Source organism: Chiloscyllium plagiosum, unplaced genomic scaffold (genome assembly GCF_037043375.1).
Source record: "Chiloscyllium plagiosum isolate Xiang-an unplaced genomic scaffold, Cpla_swu_hap1 HiC_scaffold_21, whole genome shotgun sequence".
In the NCBI taxonomy this organism is placed as follows: domain Eukaryota; kingdom Metazoa; phylum Chordata; class Chondrichthyes; order Orectolobiformes; family Hemiscylliidae; genus Chiloscyllium; species Chiloscyllium plagiosum.
In genome coordinates, this window is record NW_028270159.1 from 28327740 (window position 1) to 28348223 (window position 20484).

Consider the following 20484-nt stretch of genomic DNA (forward strand, 5'->3'; position numbering starts at 1 on the left):
TATGAAATTGTAAGTTGAACATTCATAAACTGGGGATCCCTTGTTGTTGCACTTGAGATAGTGCAATAAAAGTTCATTAGACTGGTCTCTGGGATAAGATTACTGTCCTGAGAGGAGGAGCTGAAAAATGTGTCCATATTCTCTGCAGTTTATAGTGATGAGGGGTGAACACAGATAGAAACATACAAGGTTCTGAAATGAATTCCCAGGTAGACACAGATTATTTTGTGTATTTTTATATCTCTTCATTTCTGTGATCCATCATGTAAATGAGACATTACCAAACTTGCTTATCAAAGGCCAAGTACTGCCCCCAGCATCAGTCATTCAATTGTCAGGAGGCTGAATTACATGGTTTTGGCTGGTGCTGACCATGGTACAGGTAACAAATATCAGAAGTCCAAGCATAATCAGACTCAAAGACAATTTTAAATTATTGATTTAAGATGTACACATTATAACTTCCACTAAAATAAGTGTGAAGTGGAAGGAGGATAGTTCTAGGACATCGGACTCTAAACTACAAAAGTAAAACTCCTAGAACCACGTGGCTTTCACTGGAAAGAAATAAACTACTTCTATTCTTTTGAACATTCTTCACTTGGTTCTGAAGCTTTGCCAATTTGTATGTACAATTTTGAACAATCAACTACGGTGTACATACTCAACCATCTCTCGGATGGTGAAGTGATTTTGTCCAGTGAAGAATGGCTTTGTTATTCAGCAGATACTTATAATGAATTCAAAACAATCACAGCTAATTCTCTCTGTATTGGATAAGGGAGGGTCAAAGATGTTTAACATGGGACACAAGATCATTTAGAATTTGCACATTTGTGGAAACTGGAAATATTTATCAGAACCGGAGAGAGTTAACATTGGTTGGCTAGAAGGAATTACAGCCACACTGCAGAAAGAAGGCATATGTTTCATTTTCAAAGAAACCATTTCAAATTAATGAAATTCCAATTTAGCTTTGAGACTTCTTGGGTCAAGCATTTTAATTTAACAGAGAAATAATGAAAATAGGATGTTCAATTATTCTTCACATTTTCTCTTACTACAAATAATTGAATTCATTTCACTTAATGCTAGGTGACATAAATTATGTAGGCTTTTAAAGCAGGGGAAGAAATCTCCTATTTTGGCACAGCACAAATTCACTACTTCAAATGAATAATGCATGGCTGTTTCAAAAGGGCAGATATTAGAACACACTGCTAATGTTTGGAGAGAGCACATCCTAGTTAGTCCATGAGCGATTAGCAACAATATCTACACGTAGATACATAACTTTATGATCAACTTGAAGCAAGACTACCACCCCTTCAAGAGTTGGTAATGAATGCAGCTTAGTCAATATTATCCATAATTATAATATTTTTAAATATAGGTTGCACTGGTACTATGAATTTGGCAAATATTCATCCATTTTATTCAATATTGCTATGCCTAAAGTAAAACTGTCTGGGTATGGAGTAAACAAAATTATTGTGCAACAAGATGCAATACTCTTTGTGTAAGTAGCACTTGACCTCACTTCCTGCCAGGTTTGCAATAGATATATATACTGCAAATTGATGTTAACAGTTCAAAGTAAACAACTGAAATGAACATCAAGCTATTCACCATGCATGCTGAGCCAGCCATCTTGCATCAATTATTATTTCCTGTCAGGCCAACCACATAAATTAGTAATGTTAAAGTTTTATCTGAATCATCAAATGTCAGGAACCTACATCAGTCAGAGAGACCTGTTTGCAGCTCAGAAATATTAAGGTGAATGCACAGTTATTGTTTAGTTTGCAAACATTTCTTGAAAACGTTAGTGCTGTAGAGCCTTTTCTACAGCAAAATATTCCAATTGCTACACACAAACATAATAAAACAAAGTATAACACCGAGGCACAAAGAGACACTAGTTCACTGAACCACAAGCTTAGTCAAAGAGAAAGTGTCACCTGAAAGCTGAAAACTAAGGCTGCAAAGAGCACATGGGGAATCCCAAAACGAGGTACGCATAAAATAATTACTACGTCTAAAAGCTTTGTCAGCTACTTTAGTTGGAAAAGGTTGATTCTGATTTGCTGATTTTGTTTCTTACCATTTACATCAGACAACTTAAAATTTTAAGTTTCCAATCTGGCTATTATCATCAACAGCATAAGTCTCTCTAAGGAATCCTATTGAGTTTCTTATAATTTCATACAGTGGTAACATTTGTCAACTGATTTCAATTACCTTCTTGTACTACATCTACTCATGTTGCCCATTTTCACAGATTTGCAGCCAAGGTAGTTCAATGGAATAAAATGACATTGGAAAGTGGACTTGTTTTTCTAACATTAAGTAGTTGGAATTTTAAGTGTTTGCATTTGCTCTTAAATGTGCCCACTTTAATTACTCCGTAAAACAATTTGTTCCTGAAAAAAACTCTATAAACTCAAATATATCTATGACTGTTAGAAAATCAGATAAGATTGGCACAAGCATCTTCAGTTATGAGTTTTCTGTATTTCCTGTTGATTTGTTTGTCAATTTAGCTCAGTTTCTTAACATTTTAGACCTTTTATGTTTGAACAGAATTTCAGTACAGGTAAAACAAAATGGCTTCGAAACACAGTACAAATATTTAATCCAGAAACAGTGACAATTTATCCCTTTGTGACCACCTCTACCTACAATAGAACGGCATATCGGCAACACTTTGTCACTGCATTTAGGATTACAATAAATAATGCTGGCCTGCTTGTGCTATTCGCTGATCAGAAAGAGGACTTTGATGCGTTTTTTAAAAATTTACAATTTGAGTGTATTTATTGCACATTACTTAGTGATGCTTGGTTGCACTTGAGGTAGTAGTGGTAGGCCTTCTTCAACTACTGCAGTATGTGTGGTGAAGTTACTGTTAAGTAGGGAGTACCAGTATTATGACCCAATGGCAATAAAGGAAAAGTGATCAAGTCCAAACAGAGTGGCTTGTAAGGGAATTTATAGGTTATGCCATGCAGATATTGCACCTATCCTTTTTGGATGGTGAAGATCTCAGGTTTGGGAGATATTTCGGAAGAAGCCATGATGAGTAGACAACATCATAGACACCTAATACTTTAAACAACAAAAAAAACTACCTACAGTTAACCTCCTAACAACTCAAAACCCTTTGAAATAATGAGACATGCAAATAATTTAGATACAGGTAATACTAAGGACAAGGGCAAAACAAACACAAGAATAGACATTATGCCACCTTGATAAATTCACTGAGCTGGACAGCATCTATTTTAGGAAAGGCAATTTCATACCATATGGTAAAACATTTGGATATTGCAAGAGTAATGGAAATAATGCCATATTTCAGAATATAGGTTGCAGACTTCATGCAAAAGGTTTATGATCATTTGAAGGGGGCCAATGACGATTTTTAGATTGCTTCAACTTTCTGGTTTTGTTACTGGTTTATTACTTGTTTCACAAGGTTGAGAGAAAAAATAAGTAAATAAAAAATGAGCAAACCACAGATGGTTTATGGGAGGAAAAAGCTTGCTCTGAATAGTTTCTCATTGCTCCATGCTGCCTTCTGTTTTGACAGTTTATGTTGTATTGATAATGGTCTGTCACAGATGTTTGGATTGCTAAAAGAACATACAGAAATTTCTGTTTGATATTCTATCAGCAGCTTACTGGAGACACTTCAGGGAATCTTTTTTCTCATTTGCTCTGACTATTTTAATAACATGAAAGCAACCACTGCAGTTTCAAAAACCTCTTCCTGAAATTTTAAAGGCAAAAAGGACCTGTACCAATGTTTCCAATTCATCAACACAATTTACTGCTTAATGCTGAAGTCTGAAAGAGATTCAAAAACAAAGCACAATTTCTGCTATATTAAGTGTAATTTAGTTATGAGGGATAGGAAACGAAAAGAAACACAGGATGCCACATTTAGAGGATAACTACAGTTTCAATTGAAAAGTGTGAGAAAATTTACAAGCTTATTGAAGACTTTCTTAAAATTTTAATGGATACTGTAAAATCTATTTGCAGAAGTAAATGGGTATAACATTAAATCAGAATTAGAATAAACATATTCATAATCAAAAATGCACCACAATATACTGGCAAGCTGATACCTTGCATATCTTGTACAAGGAATCCTGACCATCCCCACCAGTGTCCTTGAAGTAATCATGTGCTGGAAAAGTTCGATTGATATCCCTGGTGATTGCACTATCTTGGGGAGATTCCTATTTCCAGAAAAAGAAGGTATATTAATACATGGAAAAAACACAAGATTTAAAGCATTCCACAAAATCTTTATTAGGTGAGAGCACATTCTTAATTACTTAATTAAACAGATGGGGTCTAAGTTCACTATTATTGGCATGCACAACACAGGGCAATTTGATTTAACACCCTGTTCTTTCACTTCGGGGTGAATGCTAAATTCTGAGGATAAATTATTTAAGATCAGATTCTCTAGATGTCAATAAATGATACATGTGAAAGATCTTGTGAAGCATCAAAGTAATTTCTAGTGAGAACAACTAGTTCTCAAACTAGGAGAAAGTGAGGACTGCAGATGCTGGAGATCAGAGCTGAAAATTATGTTGCTGGAAAAGCTCAGCAGGTCAGGCAGCATCCAAGGAGTAGGAAAATCGACGTTTCGGGCATTCCTGAAGAAGGGCTTATGCCTGAAACGTCGATTCTCTAGTTCTCAAACTACCCATAATTTATTCTGCCAATTTCAGCAATGATGCTGATACAAACAGTACAACCTCTGGCAACATACAAGTAACTCAAAGTACGCAGCTTCAGTCAGGCTTATTGCATCATATTTGGCAGTTCTTCCCCCCCAAAATGTTCAGCACCAGTACTGGAAACTCCAGTGGTTCACCAAGTATCAAAATCACTGCTATACCCATGTAGCTCCCTAAATCTACATGGTTAGATGAGTTTATATTTCCATATTGGCTGGAAATTTGGATTCATTTTGTTAAACTTAGCAGGTAGTGCTAACTTTCAATGAGATGGGATGAGGCAGGGGGATATTAAATATTAACAGACATCTGCCTGTTTACACCTCACCCGACATCAAGTTTTGTTGCATTATCAACTGCTTTTTGCCCAGTCATGATTATTAAGGCCCACTTCATCTCCAAACAACTTTTATAATGAGGTAAAAACAAGGACTGCAGATGCTGGAAACCAGAGTCCAGATTAGAGTGGTGCTGGAAAAGCACAGCAGGTCAGGCAGCATGTGAGGAGCAAGAAAATCGATGTTTCGGGCAAAAGCCCTTCATCAGGAATACAGAGGAATAGAGGAATAATTATGACTTTTATAACTGTCAGTTTCAGAATCAAAACATCTGACTGAATACAGTTGTGCACTTAATAGCAGACTCAATGAACAGTTACTAACAGAAAATTACAAGCTATGAAAGAAACCATTACTCAGCAAGGTCAACTGCCTTGTTAATTGCACTAAATAAATATTTTAAAGTTCTGAAGGTTTTAACCAAAAAAAGAGCAATTTTAATAACTAACCATAATAGTCATTGAATTATTAGCACCAAATATTTTTTGAGGTGGATTTTTTTTGACACCTGCTTGGTTTCCAATCTTAAATCTGGTATCACCAAGTTTTGAAAGCAGTGATCATTTAAGATTACAAAATAAAAGTCAATTTTAGCCCCTGTACTGAAATAATACAGCCTCCAAGAAATGCAGAGCGTACAAAATAAGTAAAGCTAAAATTAACAAAACATGTGCTGTTTTTCTTGCGTTACTGCCATGTTCCAGTCACAATCAACAGACACACTGTACTACTTTATGTTTATGGGCAAAACTAAAATCAACAGTGGAATAGGAAATAAAAAATCTTCTATAATCGCATATCGGTAAAATACCATAGGAAACTATACTTCACACACAGTTATTGAGTAAAGAAACTATAAATCAATGCTCAGATGGGGCATTGTTCTTTCACTGTTAAGGAGATGCCCATTATAATTTTAATATTATTCTGCACATTGTTCATGAACATTCATTTCTAATTCTGTTTCAATTAATTTCAATCAAAAAGTCAGACGCTATACCGAATGGGCAGAGCAAGAGGAATGCGAATGACACGTTCTGGGGTATTTCGTATTGCTCAACAAACAGGGCGATTTGTAGATGCTTAACATCAATATCCACTTTCACGTGCACCAGCTTAGCTTCAAGTACAAGTGCAGTAATGCTCAAAAATAATTGCACTTACTTACAGAGCTCAGTATTTTGATAAACAATTTGAACTTTCTTTCTTGAATAGATGGAAATAGATTTAACTGAGCTCACTTACTTAATTAGGTACGCTGTCCAGAATGTGAAATTGGCTTAGTATCTCTTAATTGATGATCAATCTGATCAATGTCACCATTCAAATGAAAATCTTTACACAACCTGCTATCTCAAACATACAGGGAAACTAAGTATTCATTTCTAACTTTTTAATTGAAATCTGAACAATGACAGTCATTCACAGCACATCAATGACAGTTCTATGTTGCCATTGAGAAAATACTATCTTGCTTTAGTTTAGATTAAAAATGAAAGTAACTGGCTGGTCTTTTCCAAACACGTCCTCTTCTTTGAATGAAGATCTTTCTCTAGATCTCTGTTCAAGTTTACTTTCCACTTATTTCCATTAGCGTTTCTGATCCTACTTTATTCCGCTGCTTTGAATTATGGTTTGTAGTTCTGTACTTGAAATACTTGGCCAAAATTCCAATGATATCTTTTGCTTGATAAGCTGAATACAACCTCAAAAGAGAGACAACCAAACAACACTGGCGTTTCCTTCAGTATACCAACTAAGCTGTCTTGGAAGGAAACCAGTGATTTAATCCACTACCTAAGGTCCTGCTGAATGATTTTAGCCAGGGGAGCCTGTGAATACTAGAGCTAGTGGATGTGCCTGGTCTTTTTCAGTATTCTTTGTCATGGTAAATTGACATGTTTACTTAACATATTAGCTTTGACTTTAGCAACGGCATTTAAAGTTTACACATCATGTCTGATAGACTCAACAATATCTACTTTGTTGGTAGTTATATTACAAAAGTTCTCATCTACCTGGATAGTTGAAATAACCTGGAAAGTAATGAAAACATGGTTAACTATATACGAGAAGTGATCTCTTTGATTAAAGCTATAGGCCCTGTGGATACCTACATTATTTCCTCCCTCTCATCTTGGTATACTGCCATACAATTGTGAATATACTTTGGCTTTAAGCAGTATATTTTGTTCTTTTTTTTCCAAGATGGAGGGGTTGAGGATGAGACGCCGAGTGTTCTCCTTCAACATCAATAAAGTAAACATTGAGGCCTTGTTTTTTTTAAAAAGTCACAACAATAGAAGTAGCTTGGATTGGGGTGGGGGTGGGGGGGGCGAGGCAAGGGGTGTCAAGCTTCCACAGAGCCAGGACTACTTTTTTTTTTTGAGGTTTCAGCATTCAGTGACGGTTGCTGGGATCTTGAAGCTGGATATGGATGCAATTACTCCTGTCTGTTACTGTTAAAAGCTGGGGTTCTCTTTCTGCTGTTGGAATTGCATGTGAGACAAATCTATTTTACTGAATTTGCCTTTGCAAGAGTGTGGTTCTGGGATGCCACTACATTAAAATAGTTAATTAGTTAATTTTTTTTTCATTAAGCATTTCAGTGGAGTTACTGTTAAGCTAATTCTTTTATTTTGTATTTGAATTGTAGCATAAGTGTAATGTGTGCTGTGATTAAAGTCAAGTAATCCAGCCAATTGAATTTCATTTGGAACAAAACATTTTGCCTTTAACATGAGAAAAACTTGAGATCTAGGCTATCCTCTTAATGTATTTGGAGAGATTTTGGTCTGGCCCATAACAAACTGGGGGCTCTTGTTGAAATCAAAATTTCAAATTCCAGGTTGGGTTTAGGATTATTGGACTCCAAGGCAAACAGTGGCAAAGGTTGGTGTTCTGTTTCTGGACGTTGAATTCAGTTGCTTTAAAAATGCTGTGTCTTGTGTAGTAATGCCTCTTTCAGTCATTAAGAGTGGTGGACTAAGAGTAACATGGATCTTGCAGCTGCTTCTGAGATTGGAGGCTTATTTCTGGATTTTCATCTAAATTTCTCAGTTATTACATTTTTTGTAGTTGTTGTTTGGAATAATTTCTGGTTCTTTTAGTCAACAATGTTTAAGACATTTAGATAAATACATTAATAAGAAAAGTTTGGAAGGATATGGGTCAAGCGCAGGCAGGTGGGACTTGTTCAGTTTGGAATTATGGTCAGCATGGATTGGTCGGACCGAAGAGTTTGTATGGCTCTATATGTCACTTCAGGAGTTTTACAAAAAATGAGCAAGCTTTTGGAATTAGCAGACAAGCTGGAGTTGCCTTTGTCCATGCAAAGGTGGAGGTAATTGCAGCTATAGCCTGACATTTACAATTGCCGGAAATGACATCAGAACCTTTGGAAATGGCTAAAATTCAACCTCAAGTGAAGCAGCTTGAACATAAAAAGGAAATGAAACAGATTGAATTACAATTGAAAGCAGAGGAAAAAGGAAAAGGAAGGAATGCCCTCGCAGAAGAAAGGGAGAAAGTGGGCTTTTGAACTTTGGAACTAAAATGTCAAAGTTGACTTAAAATGATGGAGGTAGAGGTGAAAGGTAGGAGTAGTGATGAGGACCATGATGAAGAGCAATCTCATCCTAGCCAAAGACCTGGTGTGGATCTATTTAAAAATGTCCAAGTGTTGCCCAAGTTTGATGAGAAGCATGTAGAAGCCTTTTTCATTTAATTTGAAAAAGTGACTATATAGGTGAAATAGCACTTGACCATGTGGATTTTGTTGATCCAAACAAAGATAGAGCTAGTGAGGTATTTGCATCATTATTAAAAGGTGGTTATCTGGGGAATATAATGAGGTAAAAAAATGCCACTTTAAATGCATATGGACTAGTAATAGAAACTTATGTTTTAGGAATGAGGAGGGAACGTGGTCAAATGTACACAGAGTTTGTAAGGATCAAACAAAGTAACTTTGATGGGTGGATAAGGACATTGAAATTACAAACATATGACGCTCTTGGGGAAAACAGAAATCCTCAGGTGGTAAGGGAAAAGGAGATCTCAATGAATATAGCAAAAATAACAACAGAAGTTAAAAAGGAAATCGATGAGGGGGAGAGAGGTAAAAAAGCTTAGGTATTTCACTAGAATAACGTAGGCCACATGAAGTTGCAATGTCAGTGGTTAGAAAAAGCACTGGGTAGATGGATGTGGGAAAACAAGATGAGCTGGTGAGTTTTGTTGGAATGGTAAAAGAAAGCCCAATGGAACCTAAACAGCTGCAAAAGAATGTACAACCTGATCAATGTGGATTTCACCAGTTTCCCCATTTCCCAGTCCCAACCGTCTAACTCGGCACTGCTCTCTTGAACTGTACTACCTGTAACACCTCAGTTGCATGATTTTTCCACTGGCTTTTCAACCACAATAGGTATCATTCCCACCTGTTATCATTACCCAGGATAAACTCTTATTTCCAGAACTGAAACATTCTCCTCCTCCTACCACCACTTCCCACCTATCTGCTCCAGCTTCCTCTTAGACCTATCACTTACATCCCCACCTTCATCTACCTATCATATTTCCTGCTACCTTCCAAGCCCCACTGCCTTCCCATTTATTTCTCAGCCCCTCAGTTCTGGAAACAGAGTTTAACCTTTGTAATGATAAGGGTGGATCACAGGTGGGAATAATACCTATTGTGGTTGAAAAGCCAGTGGAAAAATCACACAACTGAGGTGTTACAGGAAGTATATCCTGGGACTTTTCCTGACTGAGAAGATAACAAGATAACAAAACCACAGATGAAAGCAGGAGACAAGCAATAACAATAAGGAAGTTGAAATTCAATTGTCGTAGACCATGTTTGACCAAACGGTTGAGAAAATACAAGAACAGGTAGAGGACAAACTGGATATTTTTAGTTCAGAGAAATCAACTGAATTACAACAGAGGAAAAACGAAAGCAGTTCTATCAAAAAACATACACAGAAGAATCCCAGAATTTTACTATCTTAAAAATAAAATCTTGATGTAGAAATGGAGACCATCATAAAGGTATTTGGCATGCTTGCCTTCATTGCTTAGTCCTTTGAGTATCAGAGTTAGAAAGTCATGTTGAGGTTGTACGGGACATTGGCGAGGCCTCTTCTGGAATACTGCATCCAATTCTGGTTGCCCAGTTACAGGAAGGTTATTATCAAGCTAGAGAGGGTTTAGAAGAGATCTTTCAAGATGTTGCCAGGTACGGAAGGTTTGAGTTATAAAAGATTGGATAGGCAGGGACTTTTTTTCACTGGAGCGTGGGAGGTTGAGAGGTGATCTTTTAGAAGTTTATAAAATAATGAGAGATATAGATAGAGTTAACAGTAGTTGTCATTTCCCTAGGATGGGGGATTTCAAGAGGTGAGCGATTTAAGAAAGATGAGGCAATGTTTAAGAGGGTGGTTCGCACGTGGAATGAACTTCCTGTGAAAGTGGATGTGGGTACAATCACAACATTTTACAGATGTTTGGATAGATGCATGCATTGGGAAGGTTTGGAGGGAAAAGGGCAAGGGGCAGGCAGGTGGAACTAGTTCAGTTAGAGATTGGTTGGTCTGAAGGGTCTGTTTCCATGCTGTATGACTGAGTAATTGGCAGAAATTCATCAAGTTGTATTACTGGTGGCTTATAGAAAGGAATTGTGCGGGCAGCACATGGATCAACAGCAGGAGGTTCTTTGCAAATTAAGGAAAACTCCAGCCAAAATATAGAAGTAATGTTATTGGTCTGGACTGCACACAGATGTGGTTGACTTTTGCCAGTCATGTCAAATGTGTCAGGTAACTGGAAAACCTCAGCCAGTGATAAAATCCTTAATACCCATTTCCACCTCTGAGGAACCTTTTACAAGAGTCTTAATTGATTGCATAGGACCCCTGCTTACAAGTGCGAATCAGAATTTGACTACCATAATGGATGTGTCTCCTAGATTTCCAGAGGTCATTCCATTACACAAGATCATGGCTAAAAGGATTGTAGAAGAGTTATGCAATTTTTTTTTACTTGATACAGAGTATTCACAGAAAGACAATTTGGATCAAATTTTACATCAAAGTTTTTTAAGCAAGTTATGGATATCTTAGAAATAAAACAATTCAAATGCACAGTTACACCCAGAATCACAAACAGCATTAAAACGATGGCATTAAACCTTAAAGTCCATGTTGTGGGCTTACATTCAAGACCATCAAGAGGCCTGGGATAAAGGAATCCTATTTGTATTGTTTGCAATTAGGAATACACCTAATGAATCAACTAAAATTAAGCTTATTTGAGTTGATTTTTGGACATGAGGTGAGAGGACCACTCAAATAAATTAAGGGGAAATTGGTGAGTTCAGAGACTGTACATTTGGGCTGTGACAAATTTTAGGTCAAGATTAAATAGAGCAGATGAATTGGCTAGATAGCATTTGAAAGTAGCACGTGAAGAAATAGGAAGCAGACAAGAAATCAAAAATTTGTGATTTTTGCTAGTAGACATAAACTTCAGCAAAATCTACTTGATAATTTATTTTGGTTTGTGTATCCCACAATGTAGGATTTGCTGTGGAATAAATGCAGTCATTATGTAATATAAACAGAATGCAGATAACCTGTCAATTTCTCAATTACTTTTTCAATATTCTAATACATTGTCAAAGGACAAGCTTGTATAACAGGTGTCACAAAAACATGCAACATAGCAGCAGAGAACTTACTCTGAAAAAGTGTCTTATTTGCTTTGGCTTTAGAAAAAAAGTGAATATTTTCAACATGTAAAGGAAATATATTTATTGACAAAGTTCAATTGAACATCAATGTCGGACTTTTCTGCTACAGCTTTATTCTTGCCAGCATAAATAGCTCCTGAAAGAACCAAAAGAAATATCTTGATCTTTACATTTGTTCGACTGCTGTTTCCTTTTCAAAAATTTTCAGGAAAGCTGTTAAGCCCATCTTAGTTGAACGATTCATAAACATGTAATAGTTGCCACTTAGCCATTTCCTTCCTGTTCCAGATTTTCACTTCTGCTCTTCCAACTAGACTTATACTTCACATATTGATCATTGTCGAAAGAACTTCCCAATACTATTCATAAATCTGCCTTGATGAGTTTAAGTGTGGCCCTGCTTTGCTACTCCCACTTCAGTTGTCAGTAAACTGAATTATCCTTTTCCAGACTGGTTACTTGTTTATTTCTTTCACTATAATCACTTTCTTGCTGAATCTTAACCAAACTTAATTTGTTCAGCTCTTCAAAATTCCTGTTTCTCTATGTACATAATTCTTCGCTCTCTTCAGATTCAATGAAGCTTCTATCACAGTCGAGCTGTGGTCTGAATTGACAGAGCCAATATATCAGCATTGCTTCATTATTAATAATGATCAAGCAGCAAGATGGAATCAATACAATACTATTATGTCACCAGAAAATATCAAGGGAAAGCATGAACGAGGATTGGTGCAGTTTTAGATGAGATCAGGGATGTGCTGAGCAAACCACAATTCCAGTAAACAGGAAAAGGACAAAGAAATTGTGTAACTCAAAATGCTGGTTGAAATGGACAAACAACGGAAACAGCAAACATGAACACAGGCGGGTACATTAAATATGCACTAGATTGGAAACAAATTGAAGAACTAACATTTCTTCAGTGTCATGGGTCAACTTCTTCCGAAGCAGCACTGTGGGCCTGAGCACTGATTCAAGAAGGCAGCTCACTGCAGCTATCCCGAAGAGCAATTACTGACCAACCCAAACACCTGGCTGAAACATATAAATGAGCAATTGGAGGAACTGAAATGGAGGCAAAGGTCAATTTTTTAGGAGAGTGAAATTATTTAAACAAACAAGAGTTAATACAAAGGTAGGATATGTCTATTAATGGAACAAATCAAAGAAAACAGAAGCTGATCACAAGAAATGTTGAAGCATTTCTTGTGAAAAAAGCTAGTTGAAATTGGAAGAAAGTTGTGGCTGTTTGGCTCATGAACCATGGAAGTCTACTGGAAATTTCAATAAGCTGAGCTCAAATTAAAGCGAAGTGGCAGAAAATGATCTTGAAAATTTCTTGAATTGTGAACAGGCAGTTGATCTCATGAATATAATAATCAAAAAAGGAGCCAAATGCTCATTGTGACAGATTTTGTACCAATTTAATTCCAAATGTTTCTCCAAATTAAATTCAGGATATGTACGAACAAGAGAAGAGCAGAAGCAGAAACATAGCTGGGCAAAGATCAAGCATGCAGAATAAGAAACCTATGTAAGAGGAGTCTTAAATATTCACTTTGGATATTTTGAAACAACTTTTCAGAACTAACTGGTCAAACTAATGAAGGTAACAAACAATATTGAAGTGGTTTGGAGCAAAACTTAGCTCAAGATTACTATATGAACAAACTGCAACCAGCACAGTATTGAATAATTGTCAATACTTGGTACAATTAAGTTTGCCACGACAGTGCCTGTTATCTGTGTGATTCAACATGCTTGCACAAGCAATGGTTAAGTGAAAAAAAATTGAGAAGGTTAGGTGGTCAGCAAATGAAAGCCACTGGTGTTGCTCATAAAAGGGTTTTGGCAACAAGCTCAATGAATGGATATGATTTTTCATAGACAGGCCAATGTGCAGCAATGATTGTGGAATGAAGATCAATGCGTGCAAGATCAGGCAAACACAAGACAAAATGCAAGCTACCAGACTGTGGGCATGCACCTTCATTAACTGCTTAACGATGATTATATATACAAGATGCCACCAGAACTGTAACCCATATTTCTAAATTTCACTCAACATAGCCACCAAATGGGCAACTGCTTTAAAATAAAATGAGCAATAAAATGTAATTAGAAATGCGACTGAAAATTATTTTTATACATAAATACATTTCCAAGAGAATACCACACCCTGGAATGCATTTCATTCAGGCAATGAGTGTAGGGATAGAATTGATTTAACAAGTTGTGGTTCAGAAATTTTTGATGTTGTTCCAGCTTCCTGAGCTGCTTGCAGCCTGCAAATAGACAAACTGTACAGAGACCTTCCATCATTTTAGGTGATCAAGGAGCAGGAAATCCCATAAGGGCAGCACTTCAGCTAAAATATAATTTAACCTTTTAATGCTATTAGCGCTATATTAAAAATGGAAGAGATATACTTCATAATACGTACTCAGCACATTGATTTGTAAAATACAACACTGAGGGTTAAGATACCTAAAAGAACATCTGACCGAGCAAAACAATCAGGTATTTAAGAACCTGCATATTTTTATGATAAGTTTAGAATCTGTACGATATTTAATGCTGATTTGTGAGGCTCTCCGTAGTAGGTAGTATCTCTGCCACTGAGCCAGGGGTTTCAGCTCAAGTCCCAGTACAGGACTTGCTGTCCAAAGGATGCATTCAATTGTAAATCCCTACAATATATGCCAACAGTAGGCAGTAAGAGTGGAAAAGATTCTTGGTTAGCTACTTATTGGAAAGAAATGGGATTTTGTATCATCACTAACTATAGTCCAATGCTCCAAATGCATGTAATCTGATCATAGAATCCCTACAGTATAGAAACAGGCCCTTTGGCCCAACAATTCCACATCGACCCTCCAAACAGTAACCCACCCAGACCATTCCCCATACCCTATACTTACCCCTGACAAATGCACCTAACCTACACATCCCTGAACATGATGAGCAATTTAACACAGCCAATTCACCTAACCTGCACATCTTTGGACTATGGGAGGAAACCGGAGCACAAACACCATGCAGACATGGGAAGAATGTGCAAACTCCACACAGGCAGTTGCCAGAGGTTGGAATTGAACCCAGGTCCCTGGTGCTGGGAGGCAACAGCACTAATCATTGAGCCACAGTCATGCAGATTCAGTGAGAACCAGCTGATATTGTTGGGTGAATAGTCAGTTTGGGACTGATTGAATCCAATGCTGTTAACACCAATCTGCACTTTGGCTGAGATGGATTCAGGACCTGTCTCCTTTCTTAGCCATGGAGGTGATCATGGTGTTGTGGGTTGGAACAGCCTTCAGGTAGAGAACTGAAGAATGCTACATCTGTTGCTTTTTAAAAAAATTACAAAGCACAAAGAAACAGGAAAACTGCTCAGAGGTGTAATAAATAGAGCTGAAAAATAAATTCTGGTTTGACATTGCATTGAACACCCATTTCAATAAATTCGTATCAAATAGTGAAAAAATGTACATTACCAGTTTGAGTCAATGGAATAATTCAAACATTCAGCTTAGAACATGATTCATCATGTTGAGGCTATTGTCAGGAAAAACTTGCAGATTTTTCTTATTGTAGCAGAGAAAGCCTTTATTTTCGTGAAGTGCATAAGCACAGGCAGAATGGACTAAATTGATCCTTTCAACACTTTATACTTTATGATTTCACCTTCTTCTGTCATAGCCCCAATAGAAAGCAGAAATTAATCAATTATTCAGAAAAGTAAAACTCTGCACTTGTTAACATGACCAACAAGTGAATTCAAAAAGGTTAAACATTGTTGGAGTTTAATTGAAGATGCAGTTTGTAAAACCAAGTTCAGATACACACTGACATGAAGGCTAGTTATGATTAGATTAGATTCGATTCCCTATAGTATGGAAACAGGCCCTTCGGCCCAACAAGTCCACACCAACCCTCCGAACAGAACCCACCCAGACCCATTCCCCTTCCCTACATTTACCCCTGACTGATACACTTAATACTATAGGTAATTTAGCATGGCCAATTCACTTGACCTGCACATCTTTGGAATGTGGGAGGAAGCTGGAGTACCCGGAGGAAACCCACGCAGACACGGGGAGAATGTGAAAACTCCACAGTCGCCTGAGGTGGGAAACGAACCAGAGTCCATGCCACTGAGCCACTGTGCCACCCTCTTCAATCCACAACATTGTCTGCCAACCATTAGACTTTTATAGTATTTTACTTTAATTTTCTGACTACAGTTTGTAGACTATGCTTTAATGAATCTGTGCGCCAAACTCAGACTGCGAAAACCAAATAAGGCATACATCAAGTTTTGAACTTTTATATGTTCTATAATTTCCAACAAGATTCAATGATTCTATGATGAAGTAACTTTGAAATATCTAAAACTAAACTGTGGTCTTACTTGTAGTACAACACCTGATGAGCATCGGATTCTTTTCATTGAAAGATCATCAGTCTAAGAATAGATTGATAATGTAATTGTTAAAAGGGCTGTATGGTCATCAGACTAACAACCTATACTACTGCTAGTAAAAGCAATAGGATGACTTCTCCATTCTAATGAGTTCTCAGTTTCAATGGTGTTATCTAAGGTGGCAATAAATGGAGAAAAATTCATTTAGTATCTGTTAGGTAAAGAAGGATTATTACTGATTAGTGTTGAAGTGTCCCTTGATTTGTCCCAGCTCACCACACCTCTGCACAGGTAGTGCACGTACCAGGGGAGCAAAAGGGAAAACAAGAGTACATTATAGCAACGTTGAAAATGTAAGATCAACCTTAAAATCTTTAATGAGCAGTGAGTTTGGACAGTCAGGGCTTGTTTTCACTAGAGTTTAAAAGAGAGAGGGATTGAAGTTTAAGAGATTTTGAATAGTCTTGACTAGGTTGAACGTGAAGAATGTTACTCTTGCAGCTAAGTCCAAAACAAGTGGACACTTCTAAAACTAGGGTTTCTCTTTTAGGACAGAAGGGAGAGGAAATACTTACATTGAGACACTTTGGAACTCTCTGGCTCAGAAGGTAGTGGACGCAGGGTCATTAACTATGCTTAAAGGGGAGGGAGACAGATTCCCTTGCCTAACAAAGGTTCCAAGGACTGATGGGAATATGGCATTGGAAACACAAACAGATAAGTCACGATCTCGTGAAAGGTGGCACAAGCTCAAGAGGTGGCACTATGCTCTTAATTCGTAAATTTATCCAGTTTACAAAAAAAAGTCACATTATCTGCTGTCATGTCAATTAAAACTAAGTTTAATTCAGTTATCTCAATGAAATGGAAAGGTGAGATGGGCAGCCTATTTACTAATCCCACAATTTGGAGACCAACAACCAATACTCTTTCCGAATTCCAATTTTGAAATTATCCTGCTATCTCAATGGCAAATTCATAATATACAAAACAAATGAATTTTGCCAGCGTAAACACTGGACGCTGCCAGAAACTAGTTTTCCACACAAATTTCAAAACACATATATGTTTCAATTTTCTTGCTGTGAAATCACAAACATGTTTTACTATTTTTAGTTTAAATTTGCATTAGTGTCACTGAACTTGCAATGAAAGTTGGTGATCTAAACTGATGTGGGACATAAGGATTCTGAACTGATTCATTAGAATTGATCTCAATGGTTATTCAATGAAATTAACACTCCAATCTCACAAACAGTGCAGTAATCAGTACAAACACTTCCAAAACTTCAGTTGATGCTAACATGCTTTGAAATACAAATACATAAAAGCTAAATGCTACATATTTAGGATATATTACATTTCATAAAATTATAGACCTGATTTCAAAACCTGCCATGATGACTTTAATTTATTAAGTATATACTGTTTCACCCTCTCAAACTTTGCCATCTATTCTTGGCAACTTATCACCAAAGTGTCTTGAAGTTTAGTCCTCCTCTTTTTAAAACTACAGTGGCTTCACACCACAGGAAGCTCCGCCAAGGTTAAATTAAACTTCTAAACTATCAGCAGATCATTAAATATGCATCGAAACCATTCTGATCTATTCTGACATTCCTAGTTTCAAACTCGCGGTCTAGTTTTTTTTAAATGAGTATAAAGGTTCTTTATAGTCACCAGTGAAAAATTGTGACAGATCCTGTTGTACGAACTCAACCTTGTCATAATAATGATTACAGCAGAGGAAGCAATTTGATTTACTGAATCTGTGCTGACTTTCTATCGAAGTTACTTCAGCTGGCCCCTTTCCCTATAATTTTCCTGTAATCCTGAAAAGTTTCTCTTTGGATAACAAACAAATTTCCTTTCAAAATCCACTATTCAATTTGCTTCCATCGGACCTAGCAAATACATTTCAGGCCTTGAACACTTGTGATGATAGAAAGATTTTCCTCATATCACCTTTGGTTGTTCTGTCAATCATGTTAAATTGTTATCCTTTGGCTCTTGACACTCTGCCAACAAAGTTTTTCTCCATCTACTCTGTACAGATCCACCAATATAAACCTTTATCAAACCTCATCTCCGGGACCACTTCTCAAATGGCAACAGTTCCAGCTTCTCCCATTTATTTGGGAAACTGAAGTTCCTCATTACTGGAATTATTCATTGGAGTTTTTTTGCAGTCTTACACATATTAAAATCTTTTACTAAAATATGCTATTCAGAACTGGACACAATAATCTAGTTGAGTTCAGACTAGTTTTTTTTTTTATTAGTTTCAAACATAAAGTCCCTGCTTCTATATTTTATACCCTTATTCATAAAGCCAAAGATCCATTACACCTTATTACTTTCTTTCCCAACCTGCCCTGTCCAGTACATATATCCCAGGTGTCTCCACTCCTGCATGTCCTTCAGAATTGTACCTTTTATTTTATATCAATCTCAATGAAGATCTTGTAACAGTCTCTTGAAAACAGCAAGACTATTTTAATATCACTCCTATCTATGTCTTTGCTAGTCTCAACAGTCCTCCATGAAGCTTCCTTGGGCAGGCACAAAAAGGTTCCTATTGGACAAGGGGTTTCACAGTCACCAAGTACCCTCTGCCTTAATCATTAGTTTAATTAAATCAGGAAAATTATTAGGATGGAAAATGGAAATGTGGCTTGTTAGCGATCTTCCAATGATCAAATGTAATCCAAGTGCAACATGTGGACTATAATGTTCATTGCTTAATATGCATTTTGTACTCATCATACTCAGAAATCCAACGCACAACTCTTGTTCCAAAGCAACTATTTGCTATAATGCTTTTTCTAAAATTAATTTCTGTGGTAACACCAATTATAGAGTCAGAGTCAGAGTCATAGATAAGTACAGCACAGAAACAGACCCTTCGGTCCAACTTGTCCATGCCAACCAGGTATCTCAACCCAATCTCGTCCCACCTGTCAGCACCCGGCCCATATCCCTCCAAACCCTTCCTATTCATATATCCATCCAGATGCGTTTTAAATGTTGCAATTGTACTAGCCTCCATCACTTCCTCTGGCAGCTCATTCCATACACGTACCACCCTCTGCATGAAAAGGTTGCCCCTCAGGTCTCTTTTATATCTTTCTCCTCTCACCCTAAACCTATGCCCTTTAGTTCTGGACTCCCCCACCCCAGGGAAAAGACTTTGTCTATTTATCCGATCTATGCTCATGATTTCATAAACCTCTATAAAGGTCACCTCTTAGCCTCCGGCGCTCCAGGGAAAACAGCCCCAGCCCTATTCAACCTCTCCCTATAGCTCAAATCCTCCAACACTTTCAAGTTTCACAACATCCTTCCAATATGAAGGAGACCAGAATTACACGCAATATTCCAAAAAATGGCCTAACCAATGTCCTGTACAGCCGCAACATGACCTTCCAACTCCTGTACTCAATACTCTGACCAATAAAGGAAAGCATGCCAAATGCTCTCGTCACTATCTTATCTATCTGCGACTCTACTGTCAAGGAGCTATGAACCTGCCTCACAGCGCCAGAGACCTGGGTTCAATTCCCACCTCAGGCGACTGACTGTGTGGAGTTTGTGCATTCTCCCCATGTTCTGCATGGGTTTCGTTCGGTTGCTCCGGTTCAGCAACACTCCCTAGGCTCTTACCATTAAGTGTACAAGCCCTGCTAAGATTTGCTTTCCCAAAATGCTGAACCTCGCATTTATCTAAATTAAACTCCATCTGCCACTTCTCAGCCCATTGGCCCATCTGATCAAGATTCCGTTCTAATCCGAGGTAACTTTCTTCACTGACCACCACACCTCCAATTTTGATGTCATCATCTGCAAATTTACTAACTATAAAGATCAAAAAATTTAGAAGATTTCCAGCAACAGTTTTCAAGTAGTAGTACACACAGCTCTCCACCTTTTACTGCTACAAGCATCAATTCTCCCAATCAGATGTATTGTCAAACAGCACAAATGCTGAAGAGAAGTAAGGGAATGTTGATAAATGCTGGAACCACAAACAGAAAGAAAGAGGAGTGAATTTTGAGGACAGACAACAAGAAATAGAAAGAGATAAAATGAGACAGAGCAATAAGGAGATTTAAAATTTTTAAAACTCGCAGCCCCCTAAGTCTTTGTAACTTAGCATGCTCAGATAGTGCTAGTAAGTCAAAAACACCATTTACCAAAGAGCTT

At 37.2% G+C, this 20484-nt stretch overlaps 1 protein-coding gene across 1 annotated transcript in view; it reads right to left on the minus strand.

Moving 5' to 3' along the window:
• The window catches only part of rabgap1 (RAB GTPase activating protein 1), a 196353-nt gene that overhangs the window by 41463 nt on the left and 134406 nt on the right, over window positions 1-20484 (minus strand). The window contains exon 14 of the mRNA XM_043720124.2: window positions 4134-4247. Within this exon, the coding sequence (XP_043576059.2) occupies window positions 4134-4247 (114 nt within the window). The remainder of the gene's footprint in view (window positions 1-4133; window positions 4248-20484) is intronic.